This window comes from Sorex araneus, chromosome 8 (genome assembly GCF_027595985.1).
Source record: "Sorex araneus isolate mSorAra2 chromosome 8, mSorAra2.pri, whole genome shotgun sequence".
Lineage (NCBI taxonomy): Eukaryota > Metazoa > Chordata > Mammalia > Eulipotyphla > Soricidae > Sorex > Sorex araneus.
Window position 1 is genome coordinate 24,276,675 of NC_073309.1, and position 15,792 is coordinate 24,292,466.

The 15,792-nt window shown below is 53.3% G+C and overlaps 1 protein-coding gene across 1 annotated transcript in view; it reads right to left on the reverse strand.

Moving 5' to 3' along the window:
* Positions 1-15,792, reverse strand: part of SLC6A2 (solute carrier family 6 member 2) — a 48,225-nt gene that overhangs the window by 19,321 nt on the left and 13,112 nt on the right. The window contains exon 3 of the mRNA XM_055145983.1: positions 12,966-13,203. Coding sequence (XP_055001958.1) covers positions 12,966-13,203 — 238 coding nt within the window. The remainder of the gene's footprint in view (positions 1-12,965; positions 13,204-15,792) is intronic.

The following is a 15,792-nucleotide window of genomic DNA, read 5'->3' on the forward strand; positions in this document are numbered from 1 at the left end:
CAGCCCCCGGGAGGCGGTGTGGCCCACTTTGGCAAAAGTTGCTCTGAAGAACAGATAGACAGACAAATACACTATAAAGCAAGTGCCAACCAATGGTTGTCTGGTGTATAACGCCCAGGTGGCTGAGGGAAGGGATCCTGGGTCTAGAGACAGACAAGAGAGAATAGCTCTCCTGTTTGGGAAGATCTCCTAAAGCTAAAGAGGTACGAGTCCTGTGCTGTGGGTTTTTATCCAATAGAAGTGCGTGCATATGCTCATCCCAGGATGTGCTCTAGGATGTTTATAGCAGCATTAGCCAACACCATGACTCCAAATAGCAAAATACTCAACTACCCATGAGCAGGAGAGGGGAGGGATCCTGAGATATGGAAAAATGGAATCTTTGACAATGATTGTTTTCTACATGGATGGATTGTATATGACTATTAGGAAGTAGTCAAGCCCCAAAGACAACTTCCCAAAGGGTCTATGCATATAAAGAACAACAGATCCAGGCTAAGAATGAGAAGGCGGGAAGGTGTGTCCTGGGGAGGGGTGAGGAGGCCACTCAGGGGGACGTCTGGGACACCAACCACATCTGTTTCTGGATCCGGCTCTGCTGCCTGGCTGTGCTGTCTGTGGTATCCACTGAGACACCCCTGAAGGTTATCTACTCTGTCCCTCTTCAAGAGCACCAAATCAGCAGCGTAGACACCATGAGAATGTCAGGGCATCTACCATCTATAATGCAGGACCGGCACACAGAACTGATCTGCAAGCAAATCACTCAGGACTAACTAACTCAAAGTGAATCAGTCAACTAGAATCTGAGCGAAGGCAGGGGGCCCACTCCAAAGCAGCTGGTTCATCAGTGCAGAGTAGTATTAGCTCAGAGTCACCTCAAAGACCACAGGCATTGTCCTTCCTGGGACGCCTGCTTTCATCCCCAAGGATGGGCCAATGGCGGCGTTGCACATACTGCAGCAGATATGCTGACGGATACTCAACTGTCTGTCTCTTCTTCTCTCTCCCCCTCTTCCTTCTCTTTCCCCTCTAAGAGAAACATGCAAAAGGAGAGCCACACAACACCCCAGCTGATTCTAGGGAGCAGCCAGAGCTGAGACCCACCAAACTCCAAGCCCATCAAGGGCAGGTGGAGACAATATGAGGCTTCCAGAAACTTCCTCTACTCTCCTGGCAAAACTAAACTGGCATTCTGAACCCAGCAAGAAGGTTTGGACATGCTCCTAAAAAGTGGGCTAGAATGACTGGGGAAGGCTGGGTCTCTAATCAGTCCATAAAATAAAATCAGAGACGGAGTTGCTGCTCTCACGGGGAGCGGACCCTCAGGTATCGGAAGTGCTGGACTTTGCTGCTTTGCTGGATAAAGTGAGCCCCGTGCACACATCTGGGAACTTGGTGAGCAGAAGAGTTGTCTGTCCCCTGACCAATGAAGAGTGGCAGGTCCCACCAACACAGGGTCTGTTTCACCCATTCACTCAGCTACTCAAGTTCAACATCTAACATTGATATCTTCAAATTTGATTTAATATAAAATTTGATATCAATTAATGTGACTTCAATTTTTAAAAACAGGTGAAGGTAGCCCAAAGGCACAAACTTCCAGTTACTAATTAAGTTAATGGGGAGGATGTGATGCGCGCAAGGTGACAAGAGCCGACAATCTTAGACTGCCTGTTTTAAAGTTCTGAAGATCTTACAAGTTCTCATCACAAGACAAAACCAAGTGTCTGTATGTGGGACCAGGAGATTTCCAGAGGCAGGCACTTGTGATACACAGGGATGGGGAATGATCCTATGGTGTCTCTACCCTGAGACAAGTGTAACAAAAAGAAATCAAAGAACAAAATCAATGTCTCACAAGAATGTGAGGAACCCAGAAGGCAGGAGTAGGGGCCTCTGGAATCAGATGGGCTTGAGCTGATAATCTTGCGGCCCTGCCACCAGCATCAGGGTGGCCAGAGTCATTCCACTGATTCCTTGGCTCTTTCTGCACATCACAAGGGAGCCAGGTATGTGCGAGGCTGGACACAGGGGCTGTGGGTAGATGGGCGAGGACTCTGGCAGAGGCCCCAGGCACTGGGACCCCTGGAGGAACAATGATTCTTGTGGTGAACCATCCTGCCTTTGGTAGGTCAGAGCTCAAAGCTCATGTGGATTCAATGACGAAAGGTGAGTTGGTGCTAGAACTCCAGCTGAGAGTCACTTCATGCCCGTTAAGACTGAGCCCCACAAGGACTCCAGGAGGAAGCCTGGTGGGCTTTGTGGAGTGGGTGACATGGGGCTTCTCTGCATGCAGAGACCAGAGAGCTGGCAGAAAGTATGATGTGATTCTGTGAGAGTGAAGGAGCACTGGGGCGGGGAGAAGGTGGGGAGGATCTTCGTGATTCACAAAGTCCCTGATCCTTAATCCGAGTTCCCCCTTCCTCAGACCCCAGCTGGATGCTGCGGCTTCGGACCCATCAGATGAAGGCGGACCCAATAGTGTTGACCCTAAAGCATCTCTGCTCCACGCTCATGTCCCATGGCCTGTCCCAAACGAGCCTGCATCCTCTTCTGGAAGTGGTTGGGGGGCTGATGGAAAAGTTCTCCGTCTCCTCCCCCCCTGTCTTTCTCTGTGAATCCAGGCTCTGGGCTGCCATAGAAGGATCCGTCAAAATCCCCATCCCCAGCCCCCAGACCTGAGGTTCCTTATCACCCCAAACAGCCATTCTCCCCGCAGGGCTGGGCTCGGGGCAGCATCTGGCCTCCTAGGGACACTTGGCCAGGCCTGGGGACATTCTTGGTTGGCCCATGTATTGGGGAGGGAGGGTGATGCTGGCATCTGTGGGCCAGGAACACAGCTGACAAGCACCTGGTGGCAGGCAGCCCCTCTCCCACATAGAAAGATCCAGACCCAAATGTCAAAAATGCCAGGCATGTGAGATCCCGGGTCAGAGGGCAGGAGCGTGTTTCAGATTCTGACGTGGTTCTCCGAGCTCCTTGGCCAAGTTCTCCCCCTGCCTTGGGCTCCCAGCTAGCAGCCAGGAGGCTGCTTATCGTCCCCAAGCCTGGAATGCTCTCATTTTTCCGAACCAGCCTGGAACTTTCTGTTCCTTCTGCCGAGAATACACTTCCCAGCCCAGGATGTCTGGCAAATTCCTCATCCCCCTGGCCAGGAGGGATGTCCTGATATCATGCCCTTGGTTGGGCCCGTCGAGAGAAGTGACGGAGCGATGGGGGAGGGTCTGAGAGCAGAGAGTGGATCTGAATGAAGTTGGGATCTGGAAACAGAACCAGGACCGCTAAGAGCCCTTCCGGGCTGAACCTTGTTCCCCTCCCAGGTGGGGGGAGGAGGGGAGGGCATGTCTGGTGATGTCACCCACCAGTTGTCCAGTTCGACTATTAAAATGATAACAATTCGTGGGAGAGCATGTGCCTTGCTCTGAGTCCAATTCCCTCCACCACCCAAAAAAGGGGGGAGAGGTGTAAGGGGAGAAAAAAAGAACAACCAAGAAAATAAAAAGGACTGAAGAGATAGTACAGATAGTAGAGCAGGTAGGATACTGGCCTTGCATGCATCTGACCTGGTTCAGTCCCGGACACCCCTAAGCAGGGGTAGGGGAGTAGGGGGGGGTGGATAAAAAATAACAATAAAGAAAATAAAAAGGACTGAAGGGATGGTAGAAATAGTATAGTAGGTAGGACACTGGCCTTGCATGCATCTGACCTGGTTCAGTCCCTGACACCCCTTATGGTCCCCTGAGCACTGCCAGAGTGGTCCCTGAGAGCAGAACAAAGAGTTTAAGCCCTGAGTACAACCAGGTGGGGTCTCAAAACAAATAAAATGGCAACAACAACAACAACATAAAGAAAGGCTTCAAACCCACTGAACTTGCCCTGAAGCTCACTAAAATGACTCTCACATCCGCCCCACAGTCACAATGTCCCCAGGGGACTGGGCATGCATTGACAGCTCATCTGGGATGCAGGGCCTGGTCTGAGCTCATGGTGCCGAGAAGACCCATCTCTGGAGCGCAGCCCCCAGGAGCGAAGATCTGTATGTCCCCACACAGCTGCACGCCGCAGGGGCAGAGCTCGGGACAGGCTGCATGGACGCCTTCGGCATCTGAAGGGCAGCGAATCGCCCGTGGGATGTGCACGGCCCAGGCTCTCCGGACACCAGAGGCCAAACAGGCCCAGCTCCTGCCTTGACACTGGAATGTAGGGCGTCCGTGAGTGAGGTGGGGCGGGGGGTGCTCTTCCTCACCAGGACTGGGGAGGGGGAAGCCGCTCGTGCTTACAAAGGGTGCCCATTCACAGACCAAGCGACTGCCCCGTCCAAGTTTCCTTGTGCCGCCAGCTGTTTGGCTTCAGGCCCGGAGCCCGGGGAGAATAGTGGTTTTGTTCCCTTGAATGATGGGTTCAATCCGTTGGCTTAAATGAGTACAAGATGGTAACAAACTGGCCAGCAGGCTCTGCTGCAAGAGAACAAGCCCCCGCCTCCTCGGGCTCTGATGGGGGTCCTACCGGTGGGGTCCCCACTCAAGTAGGTGATGGGTTAAAAAGCAGGAATAATCACATCCAAGGGTCATGGGTCCCTCAAAATGAAACCCAGAGGTTGGGTCAGAGTGATAGTGCAGTGGGTAGAGCATTTGCCTTGCACATGGCTGCCCTGGGTTCGATCCCCAGCATCCCACAGTCTCCCCCAAGCCCATCAGGAATGATCACTGAACAAAGAGCCAGGAGTAAGCTCTGAGCACTGCCGGGTGTGACCCACCTCCTTACCCCCCACCTCTTGCAAAATAGCACTGTGGAACTGTCGTTCATCGATTTGCTCAAATGGGCACCAGTAACATCTCCAGTATGAGACTTGTTGTTACTGTTTTTGGCATATAGAATACACCATGGGGAGCTTGCCAGGCTCTGCCATGCGGGCAAGATACTCTTGGTAGCCTGCCGGGCTCTCTGAGAGGGATGGAGGAATCGTTCTATCATTTCCAGTCCCTACCTGCAAAACAAACCCAGATAAAATAAATAAGTCTCAGAGGTCCCAAAAGCAGGGACAAGGAGAGAAGGGAAAGCATGTGAGGGGTTAATATCTGCCACAGATGCCCCAGTCACCTGACCCAGACACGACCTATGGGGCATTGGCAGGGCAAGAAGACCCGCTTGTACCACAGGGGACAGCCTCGGTCAGAGAAGCTGCATCCAGACCCGGCTCTTCTGCTCATTGGCACCTAAGTCGCTAGGTGTCCCCTCTGCAGAATGCGAATAATTTTTCACCCCCACCAATGGCCACAGAGGTACATAATGTCTGGTTCTTGGTAATGATAACTTGAGATACAGCAGGGAGAGCAGCCCGCAGAGCAGCTACAAAGATTAGGACACTGGGTTCAATTTCCAGCACTCCATGGCGTCCCCAGCTTTGCTGGGAGGTCCCCAAGCACTGCTGAGGCGAGCCTGGTGGATCCCGGCAGCATTGCATTCTTAGCCCTAGCACTGAGTGTTGTTAGACTGGTGCCTGGGTCTCCTAGGCACTGCATGGAATAAAGTAGAGCAGAGCGTGGAGAGGAGGGGAGAGGGAGGAAGGGGTGGGAAGGGAGGAGAGGAGGGAAGGAGGGCGGCGAGGAGGGGAGGAAAGAGGAGATATGGGGTCAGAGCGATAATCCAGAGGGCAGGGTGCCCCTGGATGGAATACAGCTTCTATTCTTGGCATCCCATGTGGTCCCCACTCCAAGCCTTTCCAGGAGTGATCCCTGAGCACAGAGCCAGGAGTAAGTCCTGAGTACCACTGCGTGTGTCCCCAAAACCAAAAAGAAAGAAAAAGGGGGGTGAGGGTGGTTGAGAAGAGGAGATAAGAGGAAGCTGCTAAGATAAGCTCTGGATCCTGTGCCCCACGTCCCTTCCTCCCTGTGCCTAGAATGTCACCTCTTGCCCCACTCTGCTCAGAGTGGAGCCGAGAAGTGGGTTAGGGTGTTTAGGGTGTTACTAAAGTAACCAGGGCCTCGGGACCCCGGCTCACCCCCACGCCTGCTGTGGGATCCTGATGGCCAGCAGGGACAGACCTACTGGTCATGACGATGTCAGAATCAAATAAGCACCAGACCGGAGACAAGATATATCATCTTCCACAGTAATTTATAAGGACAAAGATTGCCGCGAGCAAGAAGATGTCTGCTCTCCGTTTACAGCAAGATGGCAAAGGCGAGCGTGGGAACTGTGGTCTGCACGGACGGCGCCTGCCCGGCTCCCAGGGACGGCTCCTGGACCAAACCTGCTCACCAACCAGGGGACTCAGCCACCCGACCCTGCACTTCCCACCGGCCTGGGATTTTCCGAGGAGACACTCCCGGGAAGGGCAGAGGAGGCCTGAGAATTTCTCCAATGTAACTCTGCCTGCCAGCAAGATGTGTGTGTGTGAGTGTGTGTGTGTGTGTGTATATGTATGTATGAGTGTGAGTGCGTGTATGTCTGTGTGAGTGTGTATGTGTGAGTGTGTGAGTGTGTGTATGTGTGAGTGTGTGAATGTGTGTAAGTGCGTGTGCATTTGTGTGTGAGTGTGTGTGTGTGAGTGCGTATGTGTGAGTGTGTGTGCATTTGTGTATGTGTTAGTGTGTGTGTATGTGTGAGTGTGTGTATGTGTGTGAGTGTGTATGTGTGAGTGTGTGAGTGTGTGCATTTGTGTATGTGTTAGTATGTGTGAGTGTATGTATATGTGTGCGAGTGTGTATATGTGTATGAGTGTGTGTGAGTGAGTGTATGTGTATGTGTGAGTGTGTGTGAGTGTGTGTATGTGTGTGGGTGAGTGTGTATATGTGTGAGAGTGTGTGTGAGTATGTTATGTGTGTGTGAGTGTGTGTGTATGTGTGTGTTTGTCGGGCATCAAAGCTCCTGAGCAGGACTCAGCAGACCTGGGGGCTACCATTGGTGATACTGAGTTAATGGGGTCAGACAGTTCATTGCTTGGGCCTGGTGATGTGGCACAACTCTAGGCCAGGAGTGCTGAGGGCCACCAGGACCATCATGACGCTGCTTAGGGAGCACAGGGTGACTGGGTTCAGACTCCAGCCAGGCATACTCCCCTGAGCCTGAGCTCTCCCGTCCCCAGCCAGGCACAGCCCCCTGAGCCTGAGCTCTCTCCCTGCCCCAGCCAGGCACAGCCCCCTGAGCCTGAGCTCTCTCCCTGGCCCCAGCAAGAAGCTGATTCTGCTGAGTCTGCAGAGTGTGGCTTCCCAGACTGACCAGATGGCTGTAGTTGCTGTTCTGAACCCCACACACACTCGCTACACCCAGACCAACAGCCCTGGGGTCTCTGGGCATCAGCTCAAGGCATCAGAAAGACCTTCAGGGGGACAGGAGTGGGTGGAGTGGGATGGGGACATGGGGACACCGTGGAAGGGAGCTGACCTAGGAGGGTGTGTTGTTGGATGTTTTTGCATGAACCCCAACCATTATCTATATTGTAAATCTCACTGCTGAAAAAAAGTTTTTTAAATAAGCAAAGCACTGTAGCACTGTCATCCCGTTGTTCATCGATTTGCTCGAGCGGGCACCAGTAATGTCTCCATTGTGAGACTTGTTACTGTTTTTGGCATATCAAATATGCCACGGGTAGCTTGCCAGGCTCTGTCGTGCAGGCGGAATACTCTAGGTAGCTTGCCAGGCTCTGTGAGAGGGATGGAGGAATCGAACCCGGGTCGGCCGTGTGCAAGGCAAATGCTCTACCCGCTGTGCTATCGCTACAGATTGGTGAGGGCTGAGGAAACTATTCACAGAACGCTGACATCCCGTGGTCAGCGTTCCGTGGCCACATCCGTCCAGGAGGATCGCTGGGTGCATGCACTTTCTCTCATTTCCTTTTCTTGGCTTGTGTGTGTTTCAAGCCACCCAGGCAGTGCTCAGGGGTCACTCCTGGCAATGCTCAAGGGACCCCATGAGGGCCCAGGGGTGGACTGGCTGAGCAGGAAGGGGGGCAGCCGCCCACGGGTTTCGTTCCCTTTTCTCAGCCTTGTTTCTTGGAGGAAGACACGTGGCTGTGCTCAGCAGGCGTGATGGGGTGGTGGTGGGGATTGGGCCGGTTCCCGTGGTGGGTTGGGGGCTCTGGGGTGGGATCTGGACACGCTCTTTTCCCCCCTCCCCCACCACACCTCTGTGCATAGTTTCCTCAAAATAAACAAAATAAAAAAGAAAGCTCTTCAGGTGATTCCAACACTCAGTCAGAACTGAAGATCTCGGGGCCAAGAGCCTGGTTTGGAGCCAGCCTGCTGGGGTCCAAACCCGCTGCAAGTGCTGTTTCTCACTCAGGCCAAGTCGCTTCTGGCCCGTTTCCTCCTCCACGGGCTTTGAGCACTGTGAGACCATCGGGGTGGGAAGGACAAGATGGGCGAGGAAAGGCACTGTGACCCTGGACGATTGTGGGTGGAGAGTGTGGTTGGGCCCAGGACAATGTTTGTCCATCTCAGCCCCTCAGAACAGAGTGTGCGCTGGTCACACTGCCTCAGTGGCCCCAGGGCCTCACTGCCTGTCCAGGTGGAATTCAGGGCAGAGAGAGCCAGGCTCCTTCAGGACAGCGGGGCAGGAGAGGGTCCTGACCTCCCACTCAGTGCCCTGCCATGCCCGCCGCCTGGGTTCCACCCACCACCAGGCAGGGCTGCCAGCCAGAGAGTCACGGTCCCATCTGCAAAACCCATCTTCCACGGCAGCCTCTTTGTGTGTGCATGAGGGTTAGGGTTCCAGAAACCTCGTGGACTGGTGTGAAACTTAAATCAAGATCATCTGTGCAAAGAGACCAGATAGGCCAGTGGCTGGCTGTGCCCACCTTGGGGAAGAAGACAGGGAAGGCGCCAGGACTGAATCTCACATCAAGCAACAGCAGGGCTGGGGAGAGAGTACAGCAGGTAGGGCACTTGCCTTACTTGTGTTTGACCCCCAGCATCCCATATGCTCCCCTGAGTAGCACCAGGAGTGATCCCTGAGCACAGAGCCAAGAGGAATCCCTGAGTACTGCCAGGTGTGGTCCAAAAACAAATGAACAACAACAAAAAAATCTACCAGCTTCAACTCAGTACCTTGGAGGGTGGGAATGGTGAGCTACTGATGCAGTTAGAACTGGAAGACAAGTGGGGATCCTCAAGCCCCCCCCCAAATATAATAAAACCCACAAACACAGGAAACCGTGCACATGCCTGCTGGGAGTCTAGAGGAAGTGGAGGTGGTGACAGTGGGCATGCCAGGAACTCAGTGTCATCCGGACGGTGGCCCTTTGAGGGTAGTTCCTGGGCCCCGGGGGCCTGGGCCCTCCAGTTCCCCCAAGTCTGAAGAGGAAACTCATGTTCCTAAGCCACCTGGAAGCCAACAGAATCTCCCCGGCCCCACTGCCTCTCCCTCCCCGGCCCCACTGCATTGAAACAGCAGGTGCAAGTGGTCCTAATCTCCAGCTCACCCAACTCCTCCGCAGACCCTGGGGTAGGGAATGCATGGGGCAGGAGACCCACCCACAGCCTTGGAGTTGGGGATTTTGCCTTTCCTCATTCTCCAGAGCTTGCAAAGTCCTATATAGGAGCCACTGGGCACAGGGGCTGATTAAGGGGACAGTTACAGTGAGAGACAGTGTGACAGTCAGCCCCTTCTCCGACTGGCCCGCCTCTCACCTGGTGTGTCCTCAGGCACAGACCCCACATGGAGGGTGTTTCGGGCACTAGGAAAGCTGACTCAGGGTCTTCAAATTCTCCCACCCCAGCCCAGCCAAATCTGAGCTGTGGCCTGTTTGGGGAAAAGAAAGTGTGTGTGTGTGTGTGTGTGTGTGTGTGTGTGTGTGTGTGTGTGTGTGTGTGTGTGTGTGTGTGTGTGTTAAGGTAAAATAAAAACAAGGACTATGCCACAGAGACACGGGACCCACAAGCTCAAAGTTACTTCCTCCCTGTTTGGGGTCACACCACACTCAGTGCGCTGGGGGATTGCTCCCAAAACAGTGCTCTGGGATTGAATCCAGGAGTCCCACATGCTAAGCCCATGCTCCATCTCTGTGATCCATCACCCAGGCTTCCTCTGCAGTGTTGTATAGGATAGTTTCCCCCCTTCCTCTGGTTCACAGGTTAACCCAGAACTATTTATCTGCTAAGACTGGGGCAGGGGTCTGGGATGCTACAATATGTCTCACAGGGGACCAGGGGGAGAAAGACCAGAGATGCTCCACTCTGAGAAGACCACCAGCCACAGACTGGAAACAAACAGACCATCACTCACTTCAAGATGCAAAAGGTCTGGGGATGCAGTGAAGTGGTGGCCGTAGCCTTGCGTGCTCAAGGTCTTGGGTTCAAGGCCTTCTCTTCCACTTCCCCCATCACTACTGTAGCGAGAGGCCCCAGGCCCCACCCATGTGGCTCCACAGCCATGGTTTGCTAAGGAGAATGGAGTAAAGCTTGAGAGGCTGAGGGAAGCTGCAACATAACTAAGGCTGCTGATGGTCTCAAGTCACAGGACAAACCAAAGACCCATGAGTGACTCCTACCAAAAAGGAATGAGTGAGTGAATGAGTGAATAATTAGGGAAGAAAGAACTCTTCCTGTTGGTCAGAGGGATGGTGGGCTGGAAATCACAATTACACAAACACTAGATCTTGGCTGGCAAGAATCATCAAAGGGTATAAGGCTGTGACCCCAAAGTAGGGTGAGAAAGGAGATATTTCCATAATATCAGAGAAGAACCCCTCTGCCAAGAAGACACTACTTACAAAGAGAATAATGCTACCTCTCCAAGGGAATACCTGCTGACACACCTGAGCCAAGGGATGCAGGGTAGCATGCCCAGGAACAAGTCGGCATTGGATCCCGGTGAGAATGGTGCAGGACCGTGGGTGCCACCTCATCACTGCCAGATTCTTGATCCGCAGTGCGTAAGCTCAGACTAAGCAGGAGAAAATAGGAAACTAACGTCTCTGAGGTCTGCTGCACTCTGACAGTTCTCGTCAGAAGTCTCAAGGCCATGACACTCAAGAGAAGACCACGAGATCCACCCCCCGCCCCCACCATGGGAGAACAGGAAGGAGCCGTCATGGTTAATCCCCAGAGAACTCTCACCTGCAGAGGGACCTCAGTGGGAAATGGCCAAATCCCAGTCTGCACAGACGAGTTAGCAGGCAGTCATGGCTCTTTCCTGACGCCAGTCCCTGCACTGATGTTAGGTAGATGCAGTGAGTCTTAGTGGAAGCTGCCCAGACACCCTCCTTCTGCAGCATTGCAACCTCTAAGTAGTTTCCATAAGTAGAGGGGTCCGGTTAGGGGATAGAGGGGACCACTCTGACCGTGACAGTTGGAAATGACCACTCAACACGAATTTAGTGCTGAGAGCAGGGTAAAGGGACATGAGAACTTAACTTGTCAGTACCTGTATTGCAAACCATAATTCGGAGGGAGGGAGAGAGAGAGAGAGAGAGAGAGAGAGAGAGAGAGAGAGAGAGAGAGAGAGAGAGAGAGAGAGAGAGAGAGAGAGAGAGAGAGAGAGAGAGAGAGAGAGAGAGAGAGAGAGAGAGAGAGAGAGGGAGAGAGACTGGGGCAGGGGTTAGGGGACGGGGGTGGGGGCAGGAGGGTAACATTGGTGGTGGGAAACATACACTGGTGAAGGGACAGGTATAAGATTGTATGACTGAAGCCCAATCATGAGCAACTTTGTGACTACTCACAGTGATTAAAATAATATTTTTAGTTTCATCATAAATATATCTTCTGAAGCACATTCTCTCTGCCACCCTGCATCAATGCTCACCTTGCCACCTGTGGTTTAAAGTCTCCCTGCTCTGCCATCAGTTGTCCTATATCCCATTCCTGAATTTTACTCACAATTCCTGACGCCTTTACCCGCTCCCAAATCCACAGAGACACAGCCATGGGGTGGGCCCAACAGCTGCTGTGCTCTCTGACCCATTTGGTTTCATGTCTCACCAGTAAGCCCTTAGCTCCATCTCTGGTTGACTTTATCAGATCAACATCTGTATCATCTCATCCCAGGTCTCCTGTGCTAAAATTCCTTGCCCTTCCACACCCCAGACTTGTCCCACTTGAATGTGAACATATCCAAGTTCAGCTTCTTACATTCCTGAGAATGTGGGATATTTTTTTCCTCCTGAAAATGTGGTACTACCCCTTGTAAATTATCCTTCCTTCCTTCCTTCCTTTCTTCCTCCCTCCCTCCCTCCCTCTCTTCCTTCCTTCCTTCCTTCCTAACTTCCTTTCTTCCTCCCTCCCTCCCTCTCTTCCTTCCTTCCTAACTTCCTTCCTTCCTTCCTTCCTTCCTTCCTTCCTTCCTTCCTTCCTTCCTTCCTTCCTTCCTTCCTTCCTTCCTTCCTTCCTACCTTCCTTCCTTCCTTCCTACCTTCCTTCCTTCCTTCCTTCCTTCCTTCCTTCCTTCCTTCCTCCCTCCCTCCCTCCCTCCCTCTCTCCTTCCTTCCTTCCTTCCTTCCTTCCTTCCTTCCTTCCTTCCTTCCTTCCTTCCTTCCTTCCTTCCTTCCTTCCTTCCTTCCTTCCTTTCTTCCTCCCTCCCTCCCTCTCTTCCTCCCTTCCTTCCTTCCTTCCTTCCTTCCTTCCTTCCTTCCTTCCTTCCTTCCTTCCTTCCTTCCTTCCTTCCTTCCTTCCTTCCGCCACACCCAGTGATGCTCAGGGGTTACTCCTGGCTCTGCACTCAGGAATCACTCCTGGCAGTGCTTGGGGACCATATGGGATGCCGGGGATTGCACCTAGGTCGGCCTCATGCAAGGCAAACTCCCTACCCGCTGTGCTATTACTCCAGCCCCTGTTCTCGCTTTCTTACTTGCTTGCCAGGGTCCTGTGCCATAGGCTCCAGCACTTGCATGGCTTCCCTGGTTGCCTGAATCCACCATTCCTAGCCCCAGGTAAGGCCTGGGCTGGCTGCTCAGGGAACATTACAGTCGGGGCTTGGGCTCGGGCTCTGCCTGGCCCTGGTCTCTGCGAACTCCGGGGGAGACTTACTCGTAAAACTCGGCAGCCGGAGTGAACTTGTACTTGGAGTACTTGGTGTGGTTGCCCAGCACGGAGGCATTGAGGAGCTTGGGGTCGGTGCAGTTGGGGCTGTTCCAGGCATGGCCGCAGTCAGTCCAAGGCAGGTTGAAGGTGAAGGAGGAGAAGAGGTAGTAGAGGGACCAGGCGATGATGACGTTGTAATAGAAGCCCACGTAGACGGCGATGAGGATCACGGCATAGCCGACACCTGGGGCCAGCACAGAGTGGGGCTCAGGACTGGCTGTCTCCAGCCCAGCTCCCCAGCTCCCCTGAAGAGCTGCTTCCAACCAGGGCAACAGACCCTCTACCTCTCCTGCTCTGTAGTGAACACCCCCACGCTCCATGCTCCTGAAGCCCCCCACCCCTTTGCCTGACGGTTCTCTCTTGCTATGGGAGCTCCTCTGCCCATTTACTGGCCAGGGCTGGGGCCCCCCCAGGGTGATAAGGCCAGAGATTGCCAACTCGCCCTCAGGAAGACCAGCACCCACCTCCCGCTGGGAAGAGCTGGATCAGGCACCAGTTCTGAGCACCCCCGTCCCCCGTCGGGAAGGATAATACTGTGGTATGCAGATGCTCTTTCTCTGGTGGAATGGACTCTTTGCCCATGGAGGTATTGGCTTATGAGCTTGTTTCCCCCATCCTGGCACTTCCTGGCATGACCTCCAAAAGAATTCCTTATTCTGACATCGCTGTTGGGACCTATTTCTGGAGAACCCTAAAGTAGAACCCCAGCTGGGCCCTGGGTTCTCTGGTGCAAGCTCTTCTTCCCGCTGCATGGGGAGCCCCTTCGGGCGGGGCCTCCCTTCGGGCCGTGGCCTCCCTCCACTCGATGCAGCTCTGGCTTGCCGGGCCCTGTGTTAATGGAGGAGCCCTCTGCATTCTTAGGGGGTGAGGTCTGGGGGCAACTTGTCTTCTGCTTCCTTGATGGAGGCATAAGCACATGGCCTGGACCTGGCCAGGCCACATTCTGTCCACAGCCATAGTCACTGGCTGGGAGGTGGACATGATCAGGGAAATAAAGACCCAAGACACTGTAGTTCTGGCACCTTTACTGAAATGATGATGACGCTAGACAGAGTGCTATTGTTTTGTGTTGTCTTTGACAAGGCTCGTCGGTTATAATCATATTGTTGCTGATGGCCATGACTGCTAGCAGCTGAGTAGAAAGTGACTGAGATTGAGTCTAACAAGAAAGAAATCAGAGCTGAGATGGAGAAGCACTGGGAAAGCTGGAGGCTGGAGTGATAGTACAGCAGGTAGGGATCTTGCCTTGCACACGGCTGACCCAGGTTTGACCCTGGTACCTATGAGGGTCCTAAGAGTCAAACACCTAGATTTTTGGGTCACACCCAGCAATGCTCAGGCGTTACTCCTGTCTCTGCATTCAGGAATTACTCCTGGTGCTGGGGGACCATATAGGATGCCAGGGATTGAACCCGGGTCAGCCACATTGCAAGGCACGTGCCCTACAATCTCTCCAGCCTCATTCTAAGGTTTATAAAGAAGAAAACCATTAAAATATCTTTTTTGGAGTGAGAAGAGGGAAGAAAGAGGAGGAGGAGAAGGAGGAGGGAGAGGGAGAGGGGTCAGCCTACCTCTAGGTAGGCTGAGAGGGTGTGTGTGTGTGTGTGTGTGTGTGTGTGTGTGTGTGTGTGTGTGTGTGTGTGTGTGTGTGTGTGTGTGTTCCTTGTACCTGACTCTTATCACTAAGGAAGAAGGAAGAAGAAGTAAAGGAAGAAGCCTTACTTTCTTTTTCTGGATGAAAACTGCTTTGAGTGGGATTTCTGGAAAGTAAAGCAAACATTTCTACCAACACACATGTCTTCGAAGCCCTTGGGACAGCCTGTTTCTACCCTAAGATGGAGCACACAGGAAGTGTGCAGGGAGCACGGACCAGCTGAGAGGAGTCTCGTGGGAGTTCCCTGGGCCCAGTCGTCTGACTGGGAGACACTCATTCTTACCCCACACCCTTCTCACAGCTGCAGTGGGGGGGAAGCAATGGTTGCCACGGCCACTTTGTCCCGCTGTGCTGAGTCCCACAGGGAAGCAGTCTCTTTCTGCTGCCGAGGAGTGAGCACTGTGGTGCTCAGAACCCAGAGGCAGCTTTCTGGCTGGTCTCCATTTCTCTATATGCCGTGGAATGAAAGCTGGGTGCTCCTGATTTGTACTTTCAAGTACTGGCCCTGGGAGGAGAATGCCCACTGCTTCCTCGGGCAGTAGGGCCTAGACTGGGGCCCAAGAGGCCAGACTTTAGGCTCCAAGGGATGTGGCCCAGGAACCGAACTTGGATTGGCTGCATGCAAGGCAAGGCCCTCCCGCTGGTACTGTCTCTCTGGCCCAAACAATTGCTTGCCTTGTTTCTTTTTTGTTTTTTTTTTTTTTGTTTTTGCAAGGGGCCAAGCTGGGGTGTTGAGCAAGGGAGTTGGGGGACATCACAGATTCCCTCCCAGCAGTGCCCAGAATCAAACTTGGTGATTCATGTGTGCTAGCCATGTGCTTTCCACTTGGACCTCAGCTGTTGTTTGAGAACACTCAGCACCCCTGATCTGACATGTACCTGCGAACCCCACGAGGAAGCTGGCCTACCGCAACCCCCATCCTTTTTGCTTTTTGGAACAGGATACAGTTTTATTTTATTTTGAGGGATGGGGGCCACCCCTCGGGGTGCTCAGGGGCTGTGCCTGGCTCTGTACTCAGGAAGTACATCTGGCTGCACTCGGGGAAACTGTATGTGGTGCCACAGAGTTGAATCAGCCTCTTGCAGCCTCAGCAGCCACCTCCTGGCCAGTGCCTTACC